Here is a 20,773-nt window from a genome sequence, read left to right on the forward strand (position 1 = left end):
TTCCATTCCGGCTCCTACTGCCCCCCTCCCCACCCCGCACACACACACACACACACTCCAATCTTGGCCGTTCGCCCGCCTTCGGCGAGAGGAGAAGCAGAAGCCCCTCCCCTACCGGCGTGAGGTTTTGTTCTTTCCTCCTCCGGCCGCGTGCGCGGTGATCCCACCTCGCAGACTTCCGACCAGTAACCCCTCCTCTCTCCCCCCCCCCGCACCCGCGTCCCCGGTCCGGTCTCCCTTCCCTTCTTCTCTGTTCGGTTTCCGGCTAACGGTCTCCCCTCGGATCTCGGCGGAACTAAGCAGCGCCGGCTCGGCGGAGCCAGGCCTGCGCCAGGGGGGAAAGCGATGTCAGGTGGAGACTCGGCGGCCGCCGCGGCCTCTCCTCAGCCGTTGCCCTTCTCGCTGCCCAAGCCTCCCCCCCTGATGCAGCTCAACCCCGGCGAAGGCGTGCGCCCTGTGGGAGCTCCTGGGCCGGAACAGTCGCCGAAAAGCGCCCGCATGGGAGGCCGGCCGGACTGGCCTGCCGGGAAGCCCGTCAGTCTTCTGGCACCTCTCCTTCCTCCGCGCGGGGAACCCGAACCGCTCCTTCCCTTCGGGCCGTCCTCTCGCCAGCCTCTCCGCGGGAGGCTCCTCGGCAGGGGCGGCGGCGGCGGTAACAGTGCGGGCAGCGGGAGCCTCCTCAACCCTGCGATGAGGCTGGGCGGCGGCGGGGGAGGAACCGGCGGCGGCGGCATGGGCCGAGATGCTGTTATGGTAGGTGGGCAGGCGATTTTTATTTTTATTTTTTTTGGTGTGAGGGAAAGTGGGGGGGGAGGCGAAAGTTAAAAGTTTTACGCTTTTGCTTCGGTTTCAGCTCCCGTCCCAAATTTCATCACCGTGAAGTGAAATTTAAAAAAAACAAAACACCCTCATTTGAAGGTGAGGAGAGGGAGTCATTTGGCCTCATTTGAAAGTGAGGAGGGAGTCTAGTCGCAAGGGACTCTTGAGTTACTCTCCGCTCCTGGAGTCTGCCTTGGCTGCAATTTTTCCCCTCAGAGTTTATAAGTGCAGGTATTTGAATGGTAAACGGTAGGCTGGGTGGTCTTCGGGCACAGGTTTTTAGACCCTTTAGCATCCAGCCGGTATGGGAGGTTTAGCTAATGCCTGAACGCTGGATGAACGTTAAACTTGTTGCTTGATATCTATGGAGATTCTACAAGTCATCCAGGTCATGGTTGTCCCAAAGGTGCTTCCCCCCCACCCCTCAAGAGGCAACTGGACTTTCTGGTTTTCCTTTGAAGACGTTTCGCTTCTCATTCAAGAAGCTTCTTCAGCTCTGAAGTGAAGCAGCTTCTTGGATGACAAGCGAAATGGGAAGAAGCACCTTGATCATCAGTCTGTCAAATTGGCTTTCTTTTCCCAGCACTTAGAAAGGAATGCTAGAAAGGCCTGTTAAGTGCATATTTTCCCACCATTCAAGAGAATGGTGAGACTTAATCTTTGCAGCAGCGCCTATGGGAGGGAATCAATAGGAATTGAATAGGAAGAAATAGGAATACCGTGTTTCCCCGAAAATAAGACCCTGTCTTATATTTTTTTGAACCCTGAAATAAGCGCTTGGCCTTATTGCCATGCGCTCAAAAGCCTGATTGGACATATTATCAGGGGATGTCTTATTTTGGGGGAAACAGGGTATTTATATTATCATTTGAAAAATCTCCCAATCAGTATTGTTGATTATGTGCCATCGCATTCTTTTTGACTTCTAGCAACCACATTGATGCCTTGATTGTCTATTCTTAATCTGTTCTTTCAGGTCTTTTTAGTGCCAGTGTTACTGAGTCCATCCACCTTGTTGGTGGTCATCTTTTTCTCTTTTCTTCTAACTTTTCCACCATTTAGAGCCTTTTCCAGAACAATAGGTGTTCAGATTTGCCAACTTTATAGTAATTTAATTATAAATAGGATTTGACAAATTGAAACTATTTGGCACAATTATTTGGAAAACCGAGCCAGAATTCTGGAGGACTACAGTTTAGTATGAATTTATTTATATTTATTTATAAATATTTGCTTATTTCATTCATTTATTGATCCAAGCAATCCATTGACTTTCATATCACTCTTTCACTGTTCACCTGCAACTCCTGATTTTTCCACTGCTATGTAGATCACCAAAAACAAACAGACAACCCTGTAGTTTTTTATACTGGCTTAAAGGGGGACAGTAAACTTGATTTGAGTCATAAAACAAAGTAATCCTTTCTATTTAGTGCTGTAGTTACAGGAGAAAAAGTATGAAGTTTCAGTGACAAGTCAACATTCATTATTATTGTTCCATGTGAATGTTACCAATATATGTGAAGCATTTGAACAGTCGTAACTTCATGTTTCATAAGTTGCCAAGTCTTATAGCTATTTTCAAATGAAGTAGGTCAATGACAATATTATTTGCAGGAATATTTAATAAACTTGTATCATTAATAGTGCTTAATTCCTAAGAAAGGTTATACCACTTATACTCAAATCTGCCTAATATACATGTTATTTCCTCTTTGAAGACTTGCTGTCCAAGTCTTTCCTGTTTGAAGATTTGCTACCCAAAATATTTCTTTACAGAATTAAGAATATAATGAAGGTATACTTTTCAGAGCAGATTATAAATATACATATGTTAATATGTTTTATTCATTTTACAATCTAAAGATAGGTGAAAAAAATCAAACCATTATTCTATCCCCCTCCCAAAATGTCATTAAAATTTTAAAATAGCAAAATAACATCTTAACAAAATGTATTTCCGTTTGTTTGCTGAACAAAGATTAGTGACTTGAAATACATAGTTTCCTGTATGTGGCTCTTGAAAAAGCCCACTTGCAAATTACCCTTATAATTATTGGAGAAAATAATACAAGCAAAGGGTGTTTTAGGTTATCTTTAGTCAGGATTATGCACAAGTAGATAGCCAAATGCTATTTAATTTAGGGTCTAAAAGTCATAAATCACTAACAAGCTAATGGCTAGGGTACATAATATAATTTATTTTTAGTAAAACTCAAGTCTGCCTCAGTATTTGCACTGAACAGTCTATGTTAGCTGATAGGAATTCATATAGCTATATTTTTAATTCTATACAGCTAAAACTTAAGAAACATACAAGCAGTTTTCATTTTTTTATTTCCATGCTTTAACTTTTGCTTACTTAATATATTTAAACCAATAAATTAAAATTAAAGATCTAATTGTTTTAGACCTGTCAGTGCAAATCTGGATGTTTTATTTAAATTGTTTATAGCTACCCAATTCCAGAGCTGTGGAGTCGGGAGATAAATGTTCCGACTCCGACTCCGACTCCTCAGTTTTTTGTACTTCCGACTCCGACTCCGACTCCCCGACTCCGACTCCTCTGTATTAATATGCGAATGTATTTTATACATTCCTTGAAGGAAAGAAAGGCAACATACATGTCATTACCACAGGACTACTGGCTGGGAAGCCAACAGTCTACTGTATTGAACAGTTTAAGCAAAAGACAAACACAATGAAAACAACAAAGTTTTATTAATTTTTTTTTTATTAATTTAATTAATCAAGTTGCTGGATAGTAGCAGCAGGCATAAACATCAGGAACAGGAACTTTACCAGTTCAAAAATACAAACCACATTATTTGGTTGTTTTAGAACAAAAACAAAGCTTATCTATATGAACCAAAAACAAAATCTGTAAAACCTAGAAATGGTTTATATTAATCTTGAAATGTAGTTATAGGCTTAGCAAATGCAAATCAATTCAATGTAGAGTTCTAAGGAAGAGAATTGCCTCTGCCAGATCCTCTTTCATAGAGGCTCTTAAGTCAGACTTTATTATTTTTAGGGCTGAAAATAATCTTTCGACACTGACTTGGGTGGGTGGCATTGCAGTAACTATTCTGGCCACATCACTAACGATCTCTGGATAAACAAGGATGGCTTCTTCAACAGTAAGTTTTGATGAGCGATCATACTTTTCAACTTCTTTTAGTGCTTTATAAAACTCCTGTTGGAATTTTTTTATTTGGACATTTACTGGTTCTGTAACGCTTATGCGACGTCGCTTTCCTTTAGCAACTTCCATTTTGTCTAAGAAGGAATCAAAGTCTAATTCTTCGTTTGAAGAAGATGATTCTGAGTTACCACTATTGCTTAAAAGAACTCCATCCTCCTGTGGAGGTATTTCAGGTCGTAATCCCTTCATGCGAACTGCTACATCATAGAGGGCCTTTTTCCCAGTAGCAATCTGTTTACTGTTCAATAAAAGTCGGCTCATTGGGTCGACATAAATAGCCGCTAACAAGATTTCATTTTCCAGCAAAAGACTCTCTCTTTTCATCATTGAAGATGCAATGCCCTCAGCTATTAACCCTCCATTTTTGTTCAGGCGATATAACAGGCTCTTCCATTCCAAGAGGAATTTACCCGGGGTTAGATCATCACATTGCAACCTCTTGGTGACAGTGAAGGGGTGAGAAAGAAGGTTCTCCAGCTCTTTTGTTTGTGTCCACTGGCTTGCAGTTAATGCAAGATTTTCATTGTCCATTTCTTCTATGAAGTCTTTAAGTTCAAGCAAACGCTTCACCATTAAATAAGTGCTTCCCCAGCGAGTTGTTTGATCCAAAATGGCTCCTTTTCCTGCACGTCTTTTCAAAATTGCATCTGTTTTTGGGGCCCTGGCTGCAACAGTTACTTGCCGTAATTTGCCAATTAATGTAGCTGCATGGCGATCTTTTAATCCATCTCTTATGGCAAGTTGCAGTGTATGAACAGCACATCGCATATGATGAATAGTAGCAAGCTTCAATGCTTCTTCAACAAAGTTGTCTAAAAAAATGTCAGCATTCTCTTCAGTTTCTAAACTTTCTCTAATACTTGCAGAGCTGTCTTCCTCTAAGTCTAATATCTGTTTGATACCTTCTTCATCTGCCTTCATCTTCTCAATTGTGCTCAACATGTTAGAAGCGTTATCTGTCACAACACATAAAATCTGTTCCTTTTTAATTTCAAAATCTTCTAGAACACCCTCCACTAACTTCTGAAGGTAATCACTGGTGTGATGTGCCTGAGTGTCCTTTACTCCGAGGGTCCGTGTTATTGTTTTGTTATTTTCATCCACAAATCTAACATTAATAGCGAAATAATTGACTCTGTGACGTGTGCATGCATCCATTTTAAGGAAGACAAAACGTCCTTTCATAACTTTCTGTAGTTCTTCCTTTTTACATTTGGCCTCCTCAATTATAAGTTTCCTTATACTTTCTCTTTCCAGAGAAACACCAAGTTTTTTTGCCATTTCTCCATTTAGGCCTAAAAAGGCTGTCTGTGAAAAGAAGGATAGTGGTACACTATTCTTTACTACCATTTCAATAATGTGGTGTTTGAATTTTTCTGGTGTCATCCTTATGGTAACTTTGTCAGATATAAAGAATTTTCTTATTTGTGATTGTTCTCCAGTAGATTTCTGAACGTTTTTTGTCACAGAAGTAGATGCAATGTTTTCATTGCTATCTTTCTCATTCACGGCTTCTAACACTTTGGGATGAAAACGCTGTAAGTGTCTTTTCAAATTTGATGCTCTTGTAGGTGCATTTTTATCAGGCCCACTGAAACTGCTAATTTTTGCATCACATTGTTTTTCACCATCATCATCTTTTCTAATACATTGGCACACGTAATGTTTTCCATCACTTGATAATGCAAAGTGCTCATAAACAGTAGACTTTGTTGTGTTTGTTGTTAGCAGTCTTTTTGCCATTGTTTAGGATGCCTCTTTCCCTAAAATATAAAATATGTTATACTAACTGGCATATAATTAGATTTTTAATATCAACATACACAGTCTTGTAAGTTGTACGTACATGGCTTTATACAAACAAATAAGCTATATATCCCAGCACTAAACCTAGACATGATTTGTCCTATACAATATAAACACTTACAGTTGAATCCAAGAAGCTGTTCCACCAAGTTCTTCTAAGCCAGTGGTTCTCAACCTTCCTAATGCCGCGACCCTTTAATACAGTTCCTCATGTTGTGTTGACCCCCAACCAGGGGTGGGTTCTAAATTTTTTTACTACCGGTTCTGTGGGCGTGGCTTATTTTGTGGGCATGGCTTGGAGGTTATGTGACTGGGTGGGTGTGGCTAGCTGGTCATGTGACCGGGTGGCCATGGCTATGTGTATAGAGGGCTGAAAAAAGTCATTTCTGACAGGTCCTCGCACTTTTGACTGGTCCTCACACTTATGACCATCCTCACATTTATGCCCGTGCAGCATTTTTAACAACCATGTCACTCATTTCACAACTGCTTCTCTTCACCATGGTGACAAGATAGGGCAAAAACGTAAAATGTGAGGACAGTCGTAAGTTCGAGGACTGGTCAAAAGGGAGAGGACCAGTCAGAAATAACTTTTTCAGCCCTCTGAGTAGTCCATATACATAAAAGGATACAGCAATAGAGAGGGATGAAGGAAGGGAAGGGAAATTAGAGTAGGAGTGAGGGTAAGAGAGGGAGGAAGAGAGGAGGAGAAGGAGAAAGGAAGAGGAAGTAGGGAGGAGAAGAAGAGGGTGAGGAAGAGAAAGTAAGAAGGAAAGAAAAGAGAGAGGTGGTAGGTTTGAGGAGAAAGATTGCTGTACAATAAAAAAGATGAAAGGGAAGAAAGCCAACCCCAAACAAATATAAAGATATTAAGATAAAGAATGAATTGTTAAACTTTAAAGAATAAAAGAGAACAAATATGAATAAATAACAATAATTAGAAACACACATACAAACATACAATGTATTTTCTTTGAACAGAGTATTTGGCCGGTTCATAAATTTAAACAGTGTTTAGTCATGTTTAAAGTTTAAGCTAACAATCAGAGTTACAAGTTTTTATAGCCTTAGCTGAATGACAGCAGTTTTTCCAATGGTTTACAGCTTCAGTCTTGAACTATTGACTCTCCATTCCCTTCACTTATGCAAGTGTCTCTAGTCCTGCAAAAAACATATTTACTTAATCCCTTATCAGTGAGAGGCTAGGTTACCCATGGGCGCTGCGTTCCCTGTAACAGCAGAACACAACACTATGGAAAGTATAAGTATTGCCACTCCTAATTGTGCGTTGCGTGCCTTATAGTGAAGCACATGAAAAGCATGCTTCTTCACGGTCACTTAACGTGTTCATTTTGCGGTTACGTGAGGCACTGCATGCATTGGTCTTTATTCTTACAGTAGAGAAGTCATTAATTATAACTTTTTGTGAATTGGGACATTTAAACTTGCTTTTTTTAAAATTCCAATCTAAATTTAGTAGGAGTCGGAGTCGGAGTCGGAGTCGGTGCATTGTTTGCCGACTCCGACTCCGACTCCAGGTACCCAAAATTTCCTCCGACTCCGACTCCTCGACTCCGACTCCGACTCCGACTCCACAGCACTGCCCAATTCAGTGGACTCTGTTGAAGGCAGTGAACTGTTATATGTATATTTTAACTACCATTTTATCAGAAAACAGGATCTGATTTTACAGTTCAGATTTTCAGAAGAATGTTTTTTGACATTCTCATCTGGCAGAAAATATATTTTGAGATTGGATCATTTGAAATCTGATGTACAATGTTTCAATCACAGAATGCCTTGTTCAAACACAAAACAGTAGTGTTTGAGTGCAAAGTGAACTGTCGTAACATTTTGAAGCATTTCAAACTCAAAATTGATTGAAATGTTTTGTACATCCCTAATACTTACTATACTTTTTTTCGTGGAGACTTGTTATATGAAAAATACAAATAGCAATTGCAATAATAAAATAGCAAGTTTTTAAACGATCATGAGTTGTAATATCCATAAAGGAAAAAAAATAAAACATATATTGACAAGATTGGCAATATTGTAACAATTTAAAATACCTTGCTCTTTGAGAGTCCTAATTAACCAGATTTGGAAGATAGCTTGTTTCTGTTTTGCTTGCTTTCCTAAAATCCTAAACTGTGTTTTTCAGATGGGACATCCAGGCATGCCTCACTATCCACCCATGGGAATGCATCCTATGGGCCAAAGGCCCCCCAACATGCCTCCAGTATCTCATGGGATGATGCCTCAAATGATGCCTCCAATGGGAGGACCACAAATGGGACAGGTAAATGGGCTTCTGTGATTTTGTTTTATATTTATATATATATATATACTACTTTGAAATGAAACAACACTGTAATTTCTATCTTTTAAAAACTTTCCATAGTTCATTAGGAATTGGCACTGATTCATATCAGTTCCCTTAATCTCTTTTTCTCATTATTCCTGATTTAAATTATTTCAGAAGATTTTTTTTTCTTAAACAGGTGTGTTACTTTTCTGCATAACATTTGGGATACGAAAGTATGTTGGCCTTACGTTCCTTACTATTTGGTTGAATCCTTACTTCTCCTTAATATATTTCTCCTGTATGTCAATAAGTAGTTTAGCCTTTTCGGATCTGGGCTTTTATTTTTCCTTTTTGTAGTGGCCTTAGCTCTTTGTGTTCAGTGTGATATAAGCAGTATAAAAAAATACCCTTCATTACTACTCTAGATAGTAATCCAGTACTCTACTGTCCATACTTACACTAATTCATACCTTGAATTTTAAAGTCACTCTTAGTATTAGTCCTGTGCTAATAGGGCATTCTATCTTCATATGACATTAAAAATCATGTAAGTCCTTTGCGTTCTGGACAGTATCATAATTTGTTAGTACAGGTGCATGTAGTTTAAACAAGGTTGAATGATGAATAGGAAACATGAAAAGTAATTTGAGCAGTTCAGCTACTTATCTTATTACCCATTAATTGCAAAGCCCCTAATTATCAGCCTATTTAACATAACTGATCAAATTCCCTAGGCCATTGCTTTGAATTAAATTGTTGTTCTGCTCACATTACTATTGCTTGGCATATTTTACTGCTTGGCTATCATCAGGAATTCATAGAATGCAAATGGGCGATCTTCTTGCACATATTACTAGAAATGAATTCCAAGAAATGTAAGGCAGGCAGATATATGTGTTTGGCACTTAAAATATGGAGAATTATGTCTTGGATATGAGGTTATTGTCCCATTCATTTAAACAACCCAAGTACTTTCTTCAAGGTATATTATTTTTCTGTTTAAGGAAAAAAACTAACAAATCTTTAGAAGCTCTTTTTTATCACTTTTGGGGGTTACCGTGTTCCACTTATCCAGTTTGTTTTATCATATTTCACACAGTTTATTCTTATTTACACGTTTTTTCCTATTGATATTGGTATTTCCTTTCTCCAGGCACTGATTTATAGATATCTTGAGTTGTGCATCAAGTGATATGTCATAAAATTAAGGCTGTCTCCAAGCACTTAAAGCAGGACTAACATTCAGAGACAATGGGTTATAAATCCATGTGTTGAGAGCCACCACATAGTTGATAAACCCCTGGAGCTTTGTGGCTTTCCTAAAACCTGGATTTGTCAAGCACAAATGTTTTATTTTATGGGGATAGAATATAATTGGTGGCCTATATTCTGAAAGTGTTTCTAAAACTATTTGGATGGAGATATTTAGGGAGCAACTCTTGGTTGGAACACACTTATTTGGAAGCAGCAGTGGGGCAAGACTCCTTTCTTCTCCTGCTTCTACAGGATGGTGGGGAATGGGAGGGCCACTCCCATTCTTTCTTCTCTTCCTCACGCTTCCAAGAAAACCTTGTGGATTGAGGGTGGAGCAGTAGCCCTACCAAATACCTCTCCCTCCACACAAGATGGAAGGTAAGAGGGAGCAATAACCTGATGCTCCCTGAAGATACATGGGAATGGGGTTATTTGGCCAACCCTTCAGGGATTGTCATTACATATTTGGGGGTTGATTTCCCTAGCACTATTTGTGGGATCTGCCGATAAAATTGGCTGAATACGGCCAATTAATTATATTATGTGTTGCCATCCTCTTAGTCCCCAATGAGGACTGATGAAAATTTCACAAAACCTTTGCCTTTCTTTCAGAAATTTTTTTCTGGTTAATGGCCATGTGCATACACAAGGAAATTAGCTCTATATGATAAATGCCTTGGGTCTTTGCCCAAGCTGGCTTCTATTAGACCCTTGTGTGTATTGTCTTGCGGCATCATTGTCAGAATAAGAATTATCCCTCACTATATTTACACTGATTTAAGGAATAAGGAAAATGATATGGTTTTAATTGGTTAAGGTAGTTTGCATCCTTGTTGCATGCCTTTCTCCGCTTTTTAACAGTTCATGTTTTTGAACCCTGCAGTCATAATTCTTAAACTTTATAGTTCTCTTCATCTTGGAACATCTTTGCAGCATAACTCTTACTCCAGCCCTGTGAGACAAGTTCTTCAGGTATTATCCTCTGTTCATAGATGAGGTAAATGAGCCCTCAAGATTAATAGAGTTTACTTAGGTCACAGGGAATTGGTTTGGGAATTAGAGGTTTTAGAGTTTTAAATGGATTGGGCCCCATTCCTTCAATGACTTGCAAGTAGTCTAATGTTTGGGTTTTTTAAAAATAAGACACAAGCATATGGGCCCATATACTTGTTTATCTTTCTGCTATCCCTCCATACCAGTCTGCTTCTTTCTTCATGTTTTGTCTTGAGTTCCCTTTCGAAAGACAATCAAGAGTAGATGAACAATTGTGTCTTTATTTGTTGGCCCTCAGCAATTAATATCTTGCCTACTTTAATTCTTCTGATCATTTAGAGCTTTAATAGTATTTATTTGGAACATCATCAGACAATTGCTGGATTCCCTTGTTAAACTTATATGCCCTTTTATAACTCTACTCCTTTGTTATGCCCCAATTTAGCTGTTTGGGAACAGGGTTAAACTATATCCTCCCATGAACAAAAAATAGTTACAGATGTAGCGTGACTAGTTGTAAACAAATACAATAATCATATTTTGATTGTAGATGCCTGGAATGATGCAGTCAGTGATGCCCGGAATGATGGCACCTCATATGTCTCATGGCCCCATGCAGCCAACAGGACCGGTAAATATTCTGCTTACAATTTTAAAGTATTTGCTCCCTACTGTACTGATTTCTGTATCCTTTTCCTGTACCTTTTGTCCAATATATAGTTCAGTATCTTTTATTAGAACAATTAACCAACTTGAGCCACTTTATTGCTAATTATTTCAAATTTATATAATGAAAAATGCTATAGTCAGAATATGATTATTTCATGTTTCATTATAAGGTAGCCTCAGATGTTTAATAGACGGCGTAACTATAAAATTCATAAATATTTTAATTTAATTTAATTGTTTTATTACAAATGCAAACTAATAATTTCATTTTCCTCTCATGCATCACTTTATGTTCTAGGGATGCTATAGAGAAAAACTTTGTTAACTCATAGGGTATGTGAAACTTAATTTTGGATGAGATAGACTAACAATCCTAGTTTAAATTTGGAAGGATTTGAAGAAAAGTACAACTACAATTGAGCTGAAAATTTATGTTCCTAAGTGAGACATTCATTAAGTGAGTTTTGCCCCATTTCTTGTCACAGCTGTTAAGTGAATCACTGTAGTTAATAACATGGTTGTTAAGTAATCTGACTTCCCCATTGACTTTGCTTGTCAGAAGGTCGCAAAAAGTGATCACATGACCCTGGGACCCTGCAACTGTCATAAATATGAGTTAGTTGCCAAGTGTCTGAATTTTGATCACATGATCATGGGGCTGCTGCACTGGCCATAAGTGTGAAAAATGGTCATAAGTCATTTTTGCAGTGTTATAACAGCAAACTTGTAAATCAAGGACTACCGTGTTTCCCCCCAAAAATAAGACCTATCCTGAAAATAAGCCCTAACTTGATTTTTACACGTGTGCCCAATATAAGGCCTACCCCCCAAAGTAAGCCCTATTTAAGACCCTGCCCACTCTGCTACATCTGGTTGCACGAGGTGGAGCGAAGTACACAGGTAAAAACCAAGCTAGGATGGGAGTGGAGCTGACCTATGTGCCCCACTCCTGCTTATCTTAGGACAGTTGCAGCCTCCCACGCCCCGACACCTGCCTCGCCTTGCCGGCCCACTTCTGTGGCTTCCACACATCCCCTGTGGCCTCTGTTTCGCCATCAGAGGCCTTCAGGAATGACCTCTGCAGCCGAGAAACGAGCTCCGAATTGATACGTGCGGCGCCCCCGGCCTCTGTTTTACCGTCAGAGGTCTTCAGAAAGTGGCCACAGAAGTAGGCCAGCAGCAGCCACACGGGCTCTGCTGGGCAGGGTTGTCGGTGCTGCTGCCATGAGGTGAGACAGTGGAAAAGATATCCCCCGAAAATAAGACTTAATGCCTCTTGGAGGCAAAAAAAAATAAGGCTGGGTCTTATTTTCTGGGAAACACGGTACCTGTATCTAGATTGCAAATAGAAGGAAGGACCAGCATTCTCTTTGTTATTTAAATTCTATGTCCCAACCTCTGCTTTATAGGTACACATGAAAAATGTGAAATAGATTATTTTGTTTTCCTAGAATGGCTAGTTTAGCTTTAATAGTTATCTGTTGTGTAACATGACTTACAAGATCCCTTCCACCTCTGTTAATCTGTATCAATACCTGTGATTTAATAGTAGATCTAGATTTCCCTGACTGTCATTGACTATCTCAAAGCAAACTCTACTTAACTTGAGAAAGTCAACTCTCAAAACCAAATTGATGCCAAATTCATGGTGTGAACAGAAGTTGAAATTGGGCATGGAGTGTGTATGGCAAATAAGTTAAAAAATTATAGATAATATTTGTAGGATATACTTCCTGATTATTCTGCATTACAATCTCTTTTCTTTGACTTAATCAGTGTTTTAGATTGTTACCCTATGTTGTCTGATAGCTCACACAACATTTCTGTTGCAAGATGTTTCTCTTCAGCTTTCTTTCTCGTTGAATCTTTAAGGGTTCAGGGAGTTTTACCTATTCTCTTTATATTGTCTCTTTGCATTGTGTTATTAGCAATATTTTTGCTACTTGCCTGATCGTCATTAATATTCTTGATTTCACATGGCTAAATAAATAGACTGCAGTATATTAATTTCTATACTAGCTAGTGAGAAAAGGAAATTCCCTCTTTTACAGGCAGTAAAAAAATACAGTGAACCAGTGAAGATGAATCAGAGTGTTTCCTATAAAATCTTTCTTTTGCCTAATTTCCACAAATTTATCCAATTTAAATATCCCAGAAAAGAATCAAAACTGAATTACTTACATTTTCTCCCTATATGCTTCCTCAATTGCTTTTCATTTTTATTGGCAGTAGCCTGTGATTTTTTTTTAGACATGCAGGCATTTCTTTTCTTTCTTTTGGTCTCCATTTTCAGTTAATTATGAAATAATACTAATTCTCCACGAACAGTATTACAAAAATCTATCCTTTTTTTATTCTATACAGTAAAATATACAGTACATTATTATCCTGTAATAATTTTCTGATCTCTTTCATCTTTAATATCTTAATTGTCTTTTTCAAAAGGTGAATTTTTACCTGATAGGTCTCTTTGAAGAGAGGCAGGATATAAATCAAAATAATATCTCTTATCACTAAGACTCATCTCTCCCCCCCCATCTCCATTTCTAGTGACTTTGCAAGTTCTTCATATCAGCTTTCTGGGAGCGGCTTTGTCATTACTCTTGTTTTGAAACAACTGCATTAGTTTTTGATCAAAATTGAAAGCGCTACCTTTAAATTCTCCATTGAGGGTGGAGACAACAGCCAGTATGGGTAGGACTCGTCCAATCAGCCTGAACTTGGTACTAACTCAGCATGCTGACTAAAACTGCCTATATAAATGATATTTGAGGATGCTTAATGTTTCCTCTTTCCAGTAATCAATGATTGAGAGAAATAGATAATTGTTAAGAGAAAGTAGTAATTTATTATATTTACAGTAAATGCTGCCCAACTCCTACCGACTCTGGGTGGATTACAAGTTGTCTGAAACTTTAAACCAAGAAAAAAAAAGAGATTTAAAAAAGGGTAAAATTGACAGGATGACAAAACCAGATGGGAACAAAGGAAAACAACCCACATAGTCTGAAGGAAGCTTCAACCAACCATTGTCAAGTCTTCAAGACCCTTCAAATACCAGCAAGTGGTTTTGGATCTTAGGGAGCCTCATTCTGGATGGTAGGTGCTGCTTTAGAGAAGGTGCACTTACAGTGTCCTAATAAATGGCATTGCTTAGTCAAAGGAACCCGAAGTGTACCAACCCTGCCAGATCAAATTAGCTGGGCAGATAATATGGAGATAGGCAGTCCCTCAAGCAACTGAGCTTCATGCCATGTAGGGCTTTATAGGTAATAGCTACATCTTGAATCAAATAATGCATTCTGGACCAGTGGAAACTTTTAGGTGGTCTTCAACGCTCTCCATATAGAGTGCATTAATCTTGCATGATTGTACACAAAACACATTCCTAAAATCCAAACGTGGAATCTGCATGAAATGGTAGTGACTGTTTACTTAACTTTACTTACATGTTATTACTTAACATGTATTTTACAAAAATAGTCTCCTTTGAGCTGAGCTTCATAGCTGTGATGGCGAACCTTTTAGAGACCAAGTGCCCAAACTGCAACCCAAAACCCACTTATTTATCACATGGCAATTTAACCTGAATACTGAGGTTTTACTACCTAAAATAATGATAAACAAGGCAGAGTTCAGCTAATTGTGGTACCTTGCTCAATAGTAGTAACTGTGAGAGGGATCTTGGAGTCCTAGTGGACAACCATTTAGATATAAGCCAGCAGTGTGCAGCAGCTGCCAAAAAGGCCAACACAGTTCTGGGCTGCATAAACGGGGGGATAGAATCAAGATCACATGAAGTTTTAATACCACTTTATAATGCCTTGGTAAGGCCACACTTGGAATATTGCATTCAGTTTTGGTCACCACGATGTAAAAAAGATATGGAGACTCTAGAAAGAGTGCAGAGAAGAGCAACAAAGATGATTAGGGGACTGGAGGCTAAAACATATGAAGAACGGTTGCAGGAACTGGGTATGTCTTGTTTAATGAAAAGAAGGACTAGGGGAGACATGATAGCAGTGTTCCAATATCTCAGGGGTTGCCACAAAGAAGAGGGAGTCAAACTGTTCTTCAAAGCACTAGAGGGCAGGACAAGAAGCAATGGGTGGAAACTAATCAAAGAGAGAAGCAACTTAGAACTAAGGAGAAATTTCCTGACAGTTAGAACAATTAATAAGTGGAAGAACTTGCCTGCAGAAGTTGTGAATGTTCCAACACTGGAATTTTTTAAGAAGATGTTGGATAACCATTTGTCTGAAGTGGTGTAGGATTTCCTGTCTGGGCAGGGGGTTGGACTAGAAGACCTCCAAGGTCCCTTCCAACTCTGTTATTCTATTTCTATTTCTAAATCTCTGTAGTTGGTTCAGCCAAACCAGCAAGCAGATCTTCTCAAGATTGCTGAACAAGTTTCTTAAGATTTGGAGAGGAAAGTAGCAAATTGTTCTAAGAAAAATGTGATAAATGCACTTTTATGCCCCTTCATTTTTTTCTGCTTTTGAAATATTACATTTAGCAACAATAGAAAAGAAAAATCTTTGTACTATCATTTCTTAGTTTTTCTCTTCATTTTCTTATCCCAATTTTCTCTGTATATTTTTACTTCTTTTCTTGTTAAAATAAAATAGTTTTAATTTCTATTATTGAAAGAGACATCGCCTTCCTCATAACTAAATACCTACCAATTATTTATCTGGAAGAAAACTGTATCACCATAAAATGTCCTGTCCAGGACAGAAGAAGGGACAGTCTCAGCCTAGATACCTTTGGTTACAAGCGAAAAAATCCAATTACCTTTGGACAGGAAATTCAAAACAAGAAAGTGGAGAGGGCAAAGCCTGCAAGATACAGGCCATGTATCTTTCCTGCAAGATACATGGCCTGTATCTTGCAGGAAAAGACAAGGTTAGGGATGCTTTGAATCCGCTGTATGGAGACCAGATAGCTTTTTTTTGTTCTGCTTCTTTGTCTGATGAGTGGTTCCAATTAACAAATATGCTTAATTCCCTCTCCCCCCCCCCCCCAATAACTTTCTCCCAAGGACTCTGCAAATACTATGATTGTCTGGCTGAAAAGTACAACATGGGTAATTACCATGGGGGCGGCTGCTTGTTTAGCAGGGGTGGCCTTGGCTATAGTGGGAGGGTTGGTTGTTTTTTTGTCCACCGCGATCCGTGACGGAAAAAAAGAGGGGGGGAAGGCCACGCATGCTTGGGCACACTTGGTGGCAGGAGAAGGGGTGGCGCAACAGGGCTGTTTTGTTCGCCGCCGATGGAGTCACCAACTGACTGACTGACCTGATTGAAGCTGAGCCCAATGTAGAGGAGACTGCGGGGTTAGTTTGGCCGGGCAAATTTGCTATCAAAGTGGAACCTGGGCACTGTGCTGCAATGTAGATACGGGAAATGGAGCAGCCAGCACAAGTTGAGGAAGAGCAGGGAGAAGAGAGGGCCGCTCTGTTGCCCGTTTTTCCATTGTCGCACCCGGAGCTTGCCCCACCCACCACCACCCAGATGCTCTCGCTTCCTCCAAGCATTTCTTTGCCTACCTGATTTCCAGCTCCGTGGCGTTTCTCTGTTACGTTTCTTGCCATTGTGTGCAGGGAAACAAAAGTTTGTGGGACTAAAAAAAAAAGTTCACTCAATCAATTCCAATTTCGTGAGATCTTTTTCTTTCCAAGAAGTGGGAATTGATTGAGTGAAACTTTTTTTTTTTAGTTCCACAGACTTTTGTTTCTCTGCAAATGACGGCGAGAAACTCGACAGAGAAACATGATGAAGCTGGGCTGGGGCGACGGCACACGTGCCCAGAGAGGCGATCTCTGGCATGTGTGCCATAGGTTCAACCAATGTAGTTTTCTTTCACAGTACAGGTAGTCCTCGGTTAAAGGCCATTCATTTAGCAATCTTTCTAAGTTAATAGTGGTACTGGAAAAACTGGCTTATAACCAGTCCTCGCATTTAAGAACTGTCAAAGTGCCCCTCAGTCCTGTGATCATAATTTGAGAGCTTGGCATTTGCTGCATATTTATGATGATCACAGTTTCCTGCAGATTGCCATTTACAACCATCCTGGCCAGCTTCTGTAAAGCAAAGTCAATGGAGAAGCTGGAAATAAGTTGCAAATTACAGAAAAGTTTGTAAAATTGGGTTCAGTTGCACTCTGCCTTACTTAATAATTACACTACTCAATAACAAATTTTTTGGTCCCTATTGGTTATATGTTGAGGTCTGTCTGTAGTTTTCTTTCTTCCTAGCCAATATTGTCTGGTTTTGAAAAGCAAAGCAAGTTCGAATCTGGTTAGTATTTGGACAGGAAATAACCAGAAAATACAAGCACAAAAGACTGGAATGGGAAGTTAAAAAAAACATCTGGCAAGGATAAACCACTTCCGCGTTATTACCTGTGTCTGTCTGTGTGTGTGTGTGTGTGTGTGTGTATAAACAAGTCTGCTATCATCTCAAATTGAAATAGGTATATATATATATATATATATTTGTTTTTTTTACAGCCAGGAGTGAACAGCATGGATTCGCAAATTGGTATGTATGAATAATCAATTATTTGTTAAGTAATTTAGGCTGTTATAAGAAATATTATTTTTTCTAATTAAAACTAAATTAAATTTTGCCGTTAATTTAATTATCAAAGGAAAATTTGAAAATGTCTGTTTTTATAATGGAACAAACAAACTTTATGGTCTTTAGAAATAATATTTTTTGGATTAAAAGTTCATCTAGAAAAATACAAGAGAAAATGCTAACAATTAGGGGAAAGAATTTAACAACAGAATAGTCAGGATTGTGTCAGCCCACTAGTTATAGTTTTATTTATTTTTTCATTCATCACACTTCTATACTACCTGTCTCACCTAAGTGACTGGGTGGTTATATTAAAAACATCTCACAAAATATCAAAGCATAAGTAAGAATTTATTTGTACTCTCCCTGGCCTCTATGGAGCCTCTTGCACATCTCTTTGCACTTTCCCCAGCCAGCACCTCTCATGTACCTCCTTGCATCTTTGCCATCCTGCATACCTGACCCAAATAGTACCTTTTGCACACCCATTGGTACTTTCCCTGGCCCTCTTGTATGCCTGCACCATCTTCTCATGCATCCTCTCTTGTGCACCCTCTTGCTCCTTCCCCCACCAAGCAGCAGCTACTTACCTGCCTGTGGGCCTAGGACTTTCTGCTGGCCTTCCCACTGACTTTGGTTGTATTGGTTACTTGCTTAATAAACATGGGATTCTGTTAACATCAACTGGGGCTGCAGGGATTGCCTTCACTAAGAAATGTGTCCACGCTTTATGGCCATATGGCTTAGGAATGGAAATTCCAGTCCCAATTGCTGTCATAAGTCGAGGACTCCCTGTATTATGTTTTGAATAAACCATAATTTTTGCTAAAATTTTTCGCAATCTGGGTGTCCTCCTGGACGCACGGCTGTCTTTAGAAGAGCACATCACAGCCGTGGCCAGGAGGGCCTTTTATCAGGTTCGCCTGATTCGCCAGTTGCAGCCCTTTCTGGATCGGGAAGCCTTGCGCACGGTCACTCACGCCCTTGTCACCTCCCGGTTGGACTATTGTAATGCTCTCTACATGGGGCTCCCCTTGAAGAGCACTCGGAGGCTCCAACTGGTCCAGAATGCGGCCGCGCGGGTAGTTATGGGTGCAACTCGTTGCGCCCACGTGACACCCCTCCTGCGCGAGCTGCACTGGCTCCCAGTGGTCTTCCGGGTGCGATTCAAGGTGTTGGTTACCACCTTTAAAGCGCTCCATGGCATAGGACCCGGGTACCTTCGAGACCGACTTCTGCCACCAATAGCCTCCCACAGACCAGTCCGCTCCCACAGAGAGGGTCTCCTCAGGGTGCCATCGGCCAAGTTATGTCGGCTGGCGACACCCAGGGGGAGGGCCTTCTCTGTGGGAGCCCCAGCCCTGTGGAATGAACTGCCCCCGGAAATACGTAAGATCTCCGACCTCTGGGTGTTTCGCTGCGCTCTGAAGACCCTGTTGTTCCGCCAGGCCGGGCTATTAACATAACGTTTTAAATTGGGGTATTTTAAATTTCTGGGATTTTTAATTGGAGCCTAACTATTTAATGATTTTAAATTTTAATTATTGTTTTGTTTCTGTGTTTTTAAATAGGCTGTACACCGCCCTGAGTCCTTCGGGAGAAGGGCGGTATAGAAATAAAATTATTTATTTATTTATTTTATTTATAAACAATAAAAAGGTATTTGTAGAGCACACTGGGTGAATTCACGCAACATGCGAAAGTGAATTCAACCAACCCAGTTGACTTTGCACAGTATATGAATCTAATCGCTGCTCTGGAAGAGAAATACTTGGAATATTGGCATGAATAATGCTTTCTAGGAAATTAGGTAGTTAAAATGTGATTTGGCTGATTGCATGTAACACACAACTAACATCTGAACACCTAAGATCTGCTTTTTTATTATTTCTGACTTTCTTTTTAAGTGTAAGTGTAGAGTAAATTGTATTAATTAAATGTGGCCTCAGCCAAAATGTGCATCCATGACATTCTGCCTGAAATAGTTCCTGGCAAGTAAGCTGTTAAATATAGGACTTGTGTGCCAATTTATTTTAATGAAACTTGAAAGCTTTTTGAATCACAGTAAATCAGGAAGGATTTGTTTTAGTATTTCCATAAAATTGATTTCTCAATTTTTTTTTTTCTGCATAGGTTTAGCTCCCCCTGGGACTCAGGTAAGAAAGGACATTTTGTTTCTTGGTAATTCAGTCATTTCTAGCCAGTTTCCCTGCTATCTTTCTCCCTCTTATATTAAAGCAAGCACTTTGTTGAGTACTTAACTTTGCCAAAGTCTTAGAACACTCATACTTAGATAGAAGGTTTGAATAGGATAAGTAATGCAGGTAAAGTACAATAACTTGGCTTCAGAACTCATAATTTGTATCATATACATAAAGTTACCACTTATGCAATTTTGAACTAGATATGATCTTTGCATTCATTTTATTCAAAACTTTACATTAAATTACATTTAAAATGTAGTAAACATTTTCCCTTGATGGGATTCATTCAAAAGTGCTTAATTATGGCAGGATCATGCCTGACGTTTCAGCTAGTTCTGATTTGTTATATCCAAACCAGGACAAACTATTCAATAATGATAATTTGGACTATTAATGAACCTCTGTTAAAAACCAGCCATAATTCTTAAATAAGGAAATCTACAGGATGTTCAAAATCTACATGTTATCAGGTGTTATGTTAAAATGCAAGCCCTGCTGTACATTTATACAAATTGGGCAGACGTGGATCCCAATGCCATGCCTGCTATTTTGTAGATTTTTGAGCCTTTCCACCAATATGTAGATACCCCTCTTCTTAACTAATTGTACTTTGTTGTTTATTTGATTAATTTTTTATGCCATATGTCTCCCAGAGACTCTTGTCATAATCTGTTGTAATTATTCTGGAAGAAGAATGAGAAGCAAGAATTGTGACTAAATTAGGCTACAATTCTTCAGTTTGCAAGTTCCCTAATAGCTAATATAGTAATGATTAGGAATTACTTTTCAGAGCATGTAAGAACATAGTATATTTAACTCCAGTCGGTGTTATGAATATATCAGAAAATGTTTTTATAATGCAAATGTGCACAGAAAGACAATTTTTAAGTTATAAAATGTTTTTGTTACTTATTGAATCCTTAAGAATTTTCAA

General features: G+C 39.2%; 1 protein-coding gene across 1 annotated transcript in view; it reads left to right on the top strand.

Moving 5' to 3' along the window:
* Positions 1-43: 43 nt before the first annotated feature.
* The window catches only part of PRPF40A (pre-mRNA processing factor 40 homolog A), a 42,041-nt gene continuing 21,311 nt past the window's right edge, over positions 44-20,773 (top strand). The window contains exons 1-5 of the mRNA XM_070942052.1: positions 44-753; positions 7,995-8,132; positions 10,936-11,016; positions 17,566-17,596; positions 19,769-19,791. Of these exons, the coding sequence (XP_070798153.1) occupies positions 346-753; positions 7,995-8,132; positions 10,936-11,016; positions 17,566-17,596; positions 19,769-19,791 (681 nt within the window). The 5' untranslated portion in view covers positions 44-345. The remainder of the gene's footprint in view (positions 754-7,994; positions 8,133-10,935; positions 11,017-17,565; positions 17,597-19,768; positions 19,792-20,773) is intronic.

Source organism: Pituophis catenifer, unplaced genomic scaffold (genome assembly GCF_029215685.1).
Source record: "Pituophis catenifer annectens isolate HBS135680 unplaced genomic scaffold, rPitCat1.0.hap2 SCAF_1, whole genome shotgun sequence".
NCBI classification, from domain to species: domain Eukaryota; kingdom Metazoa; phylum Chordata; class Lepidosauria; order Squamata; family Colubridae; genus Pituophis; species Pituophis catenifer.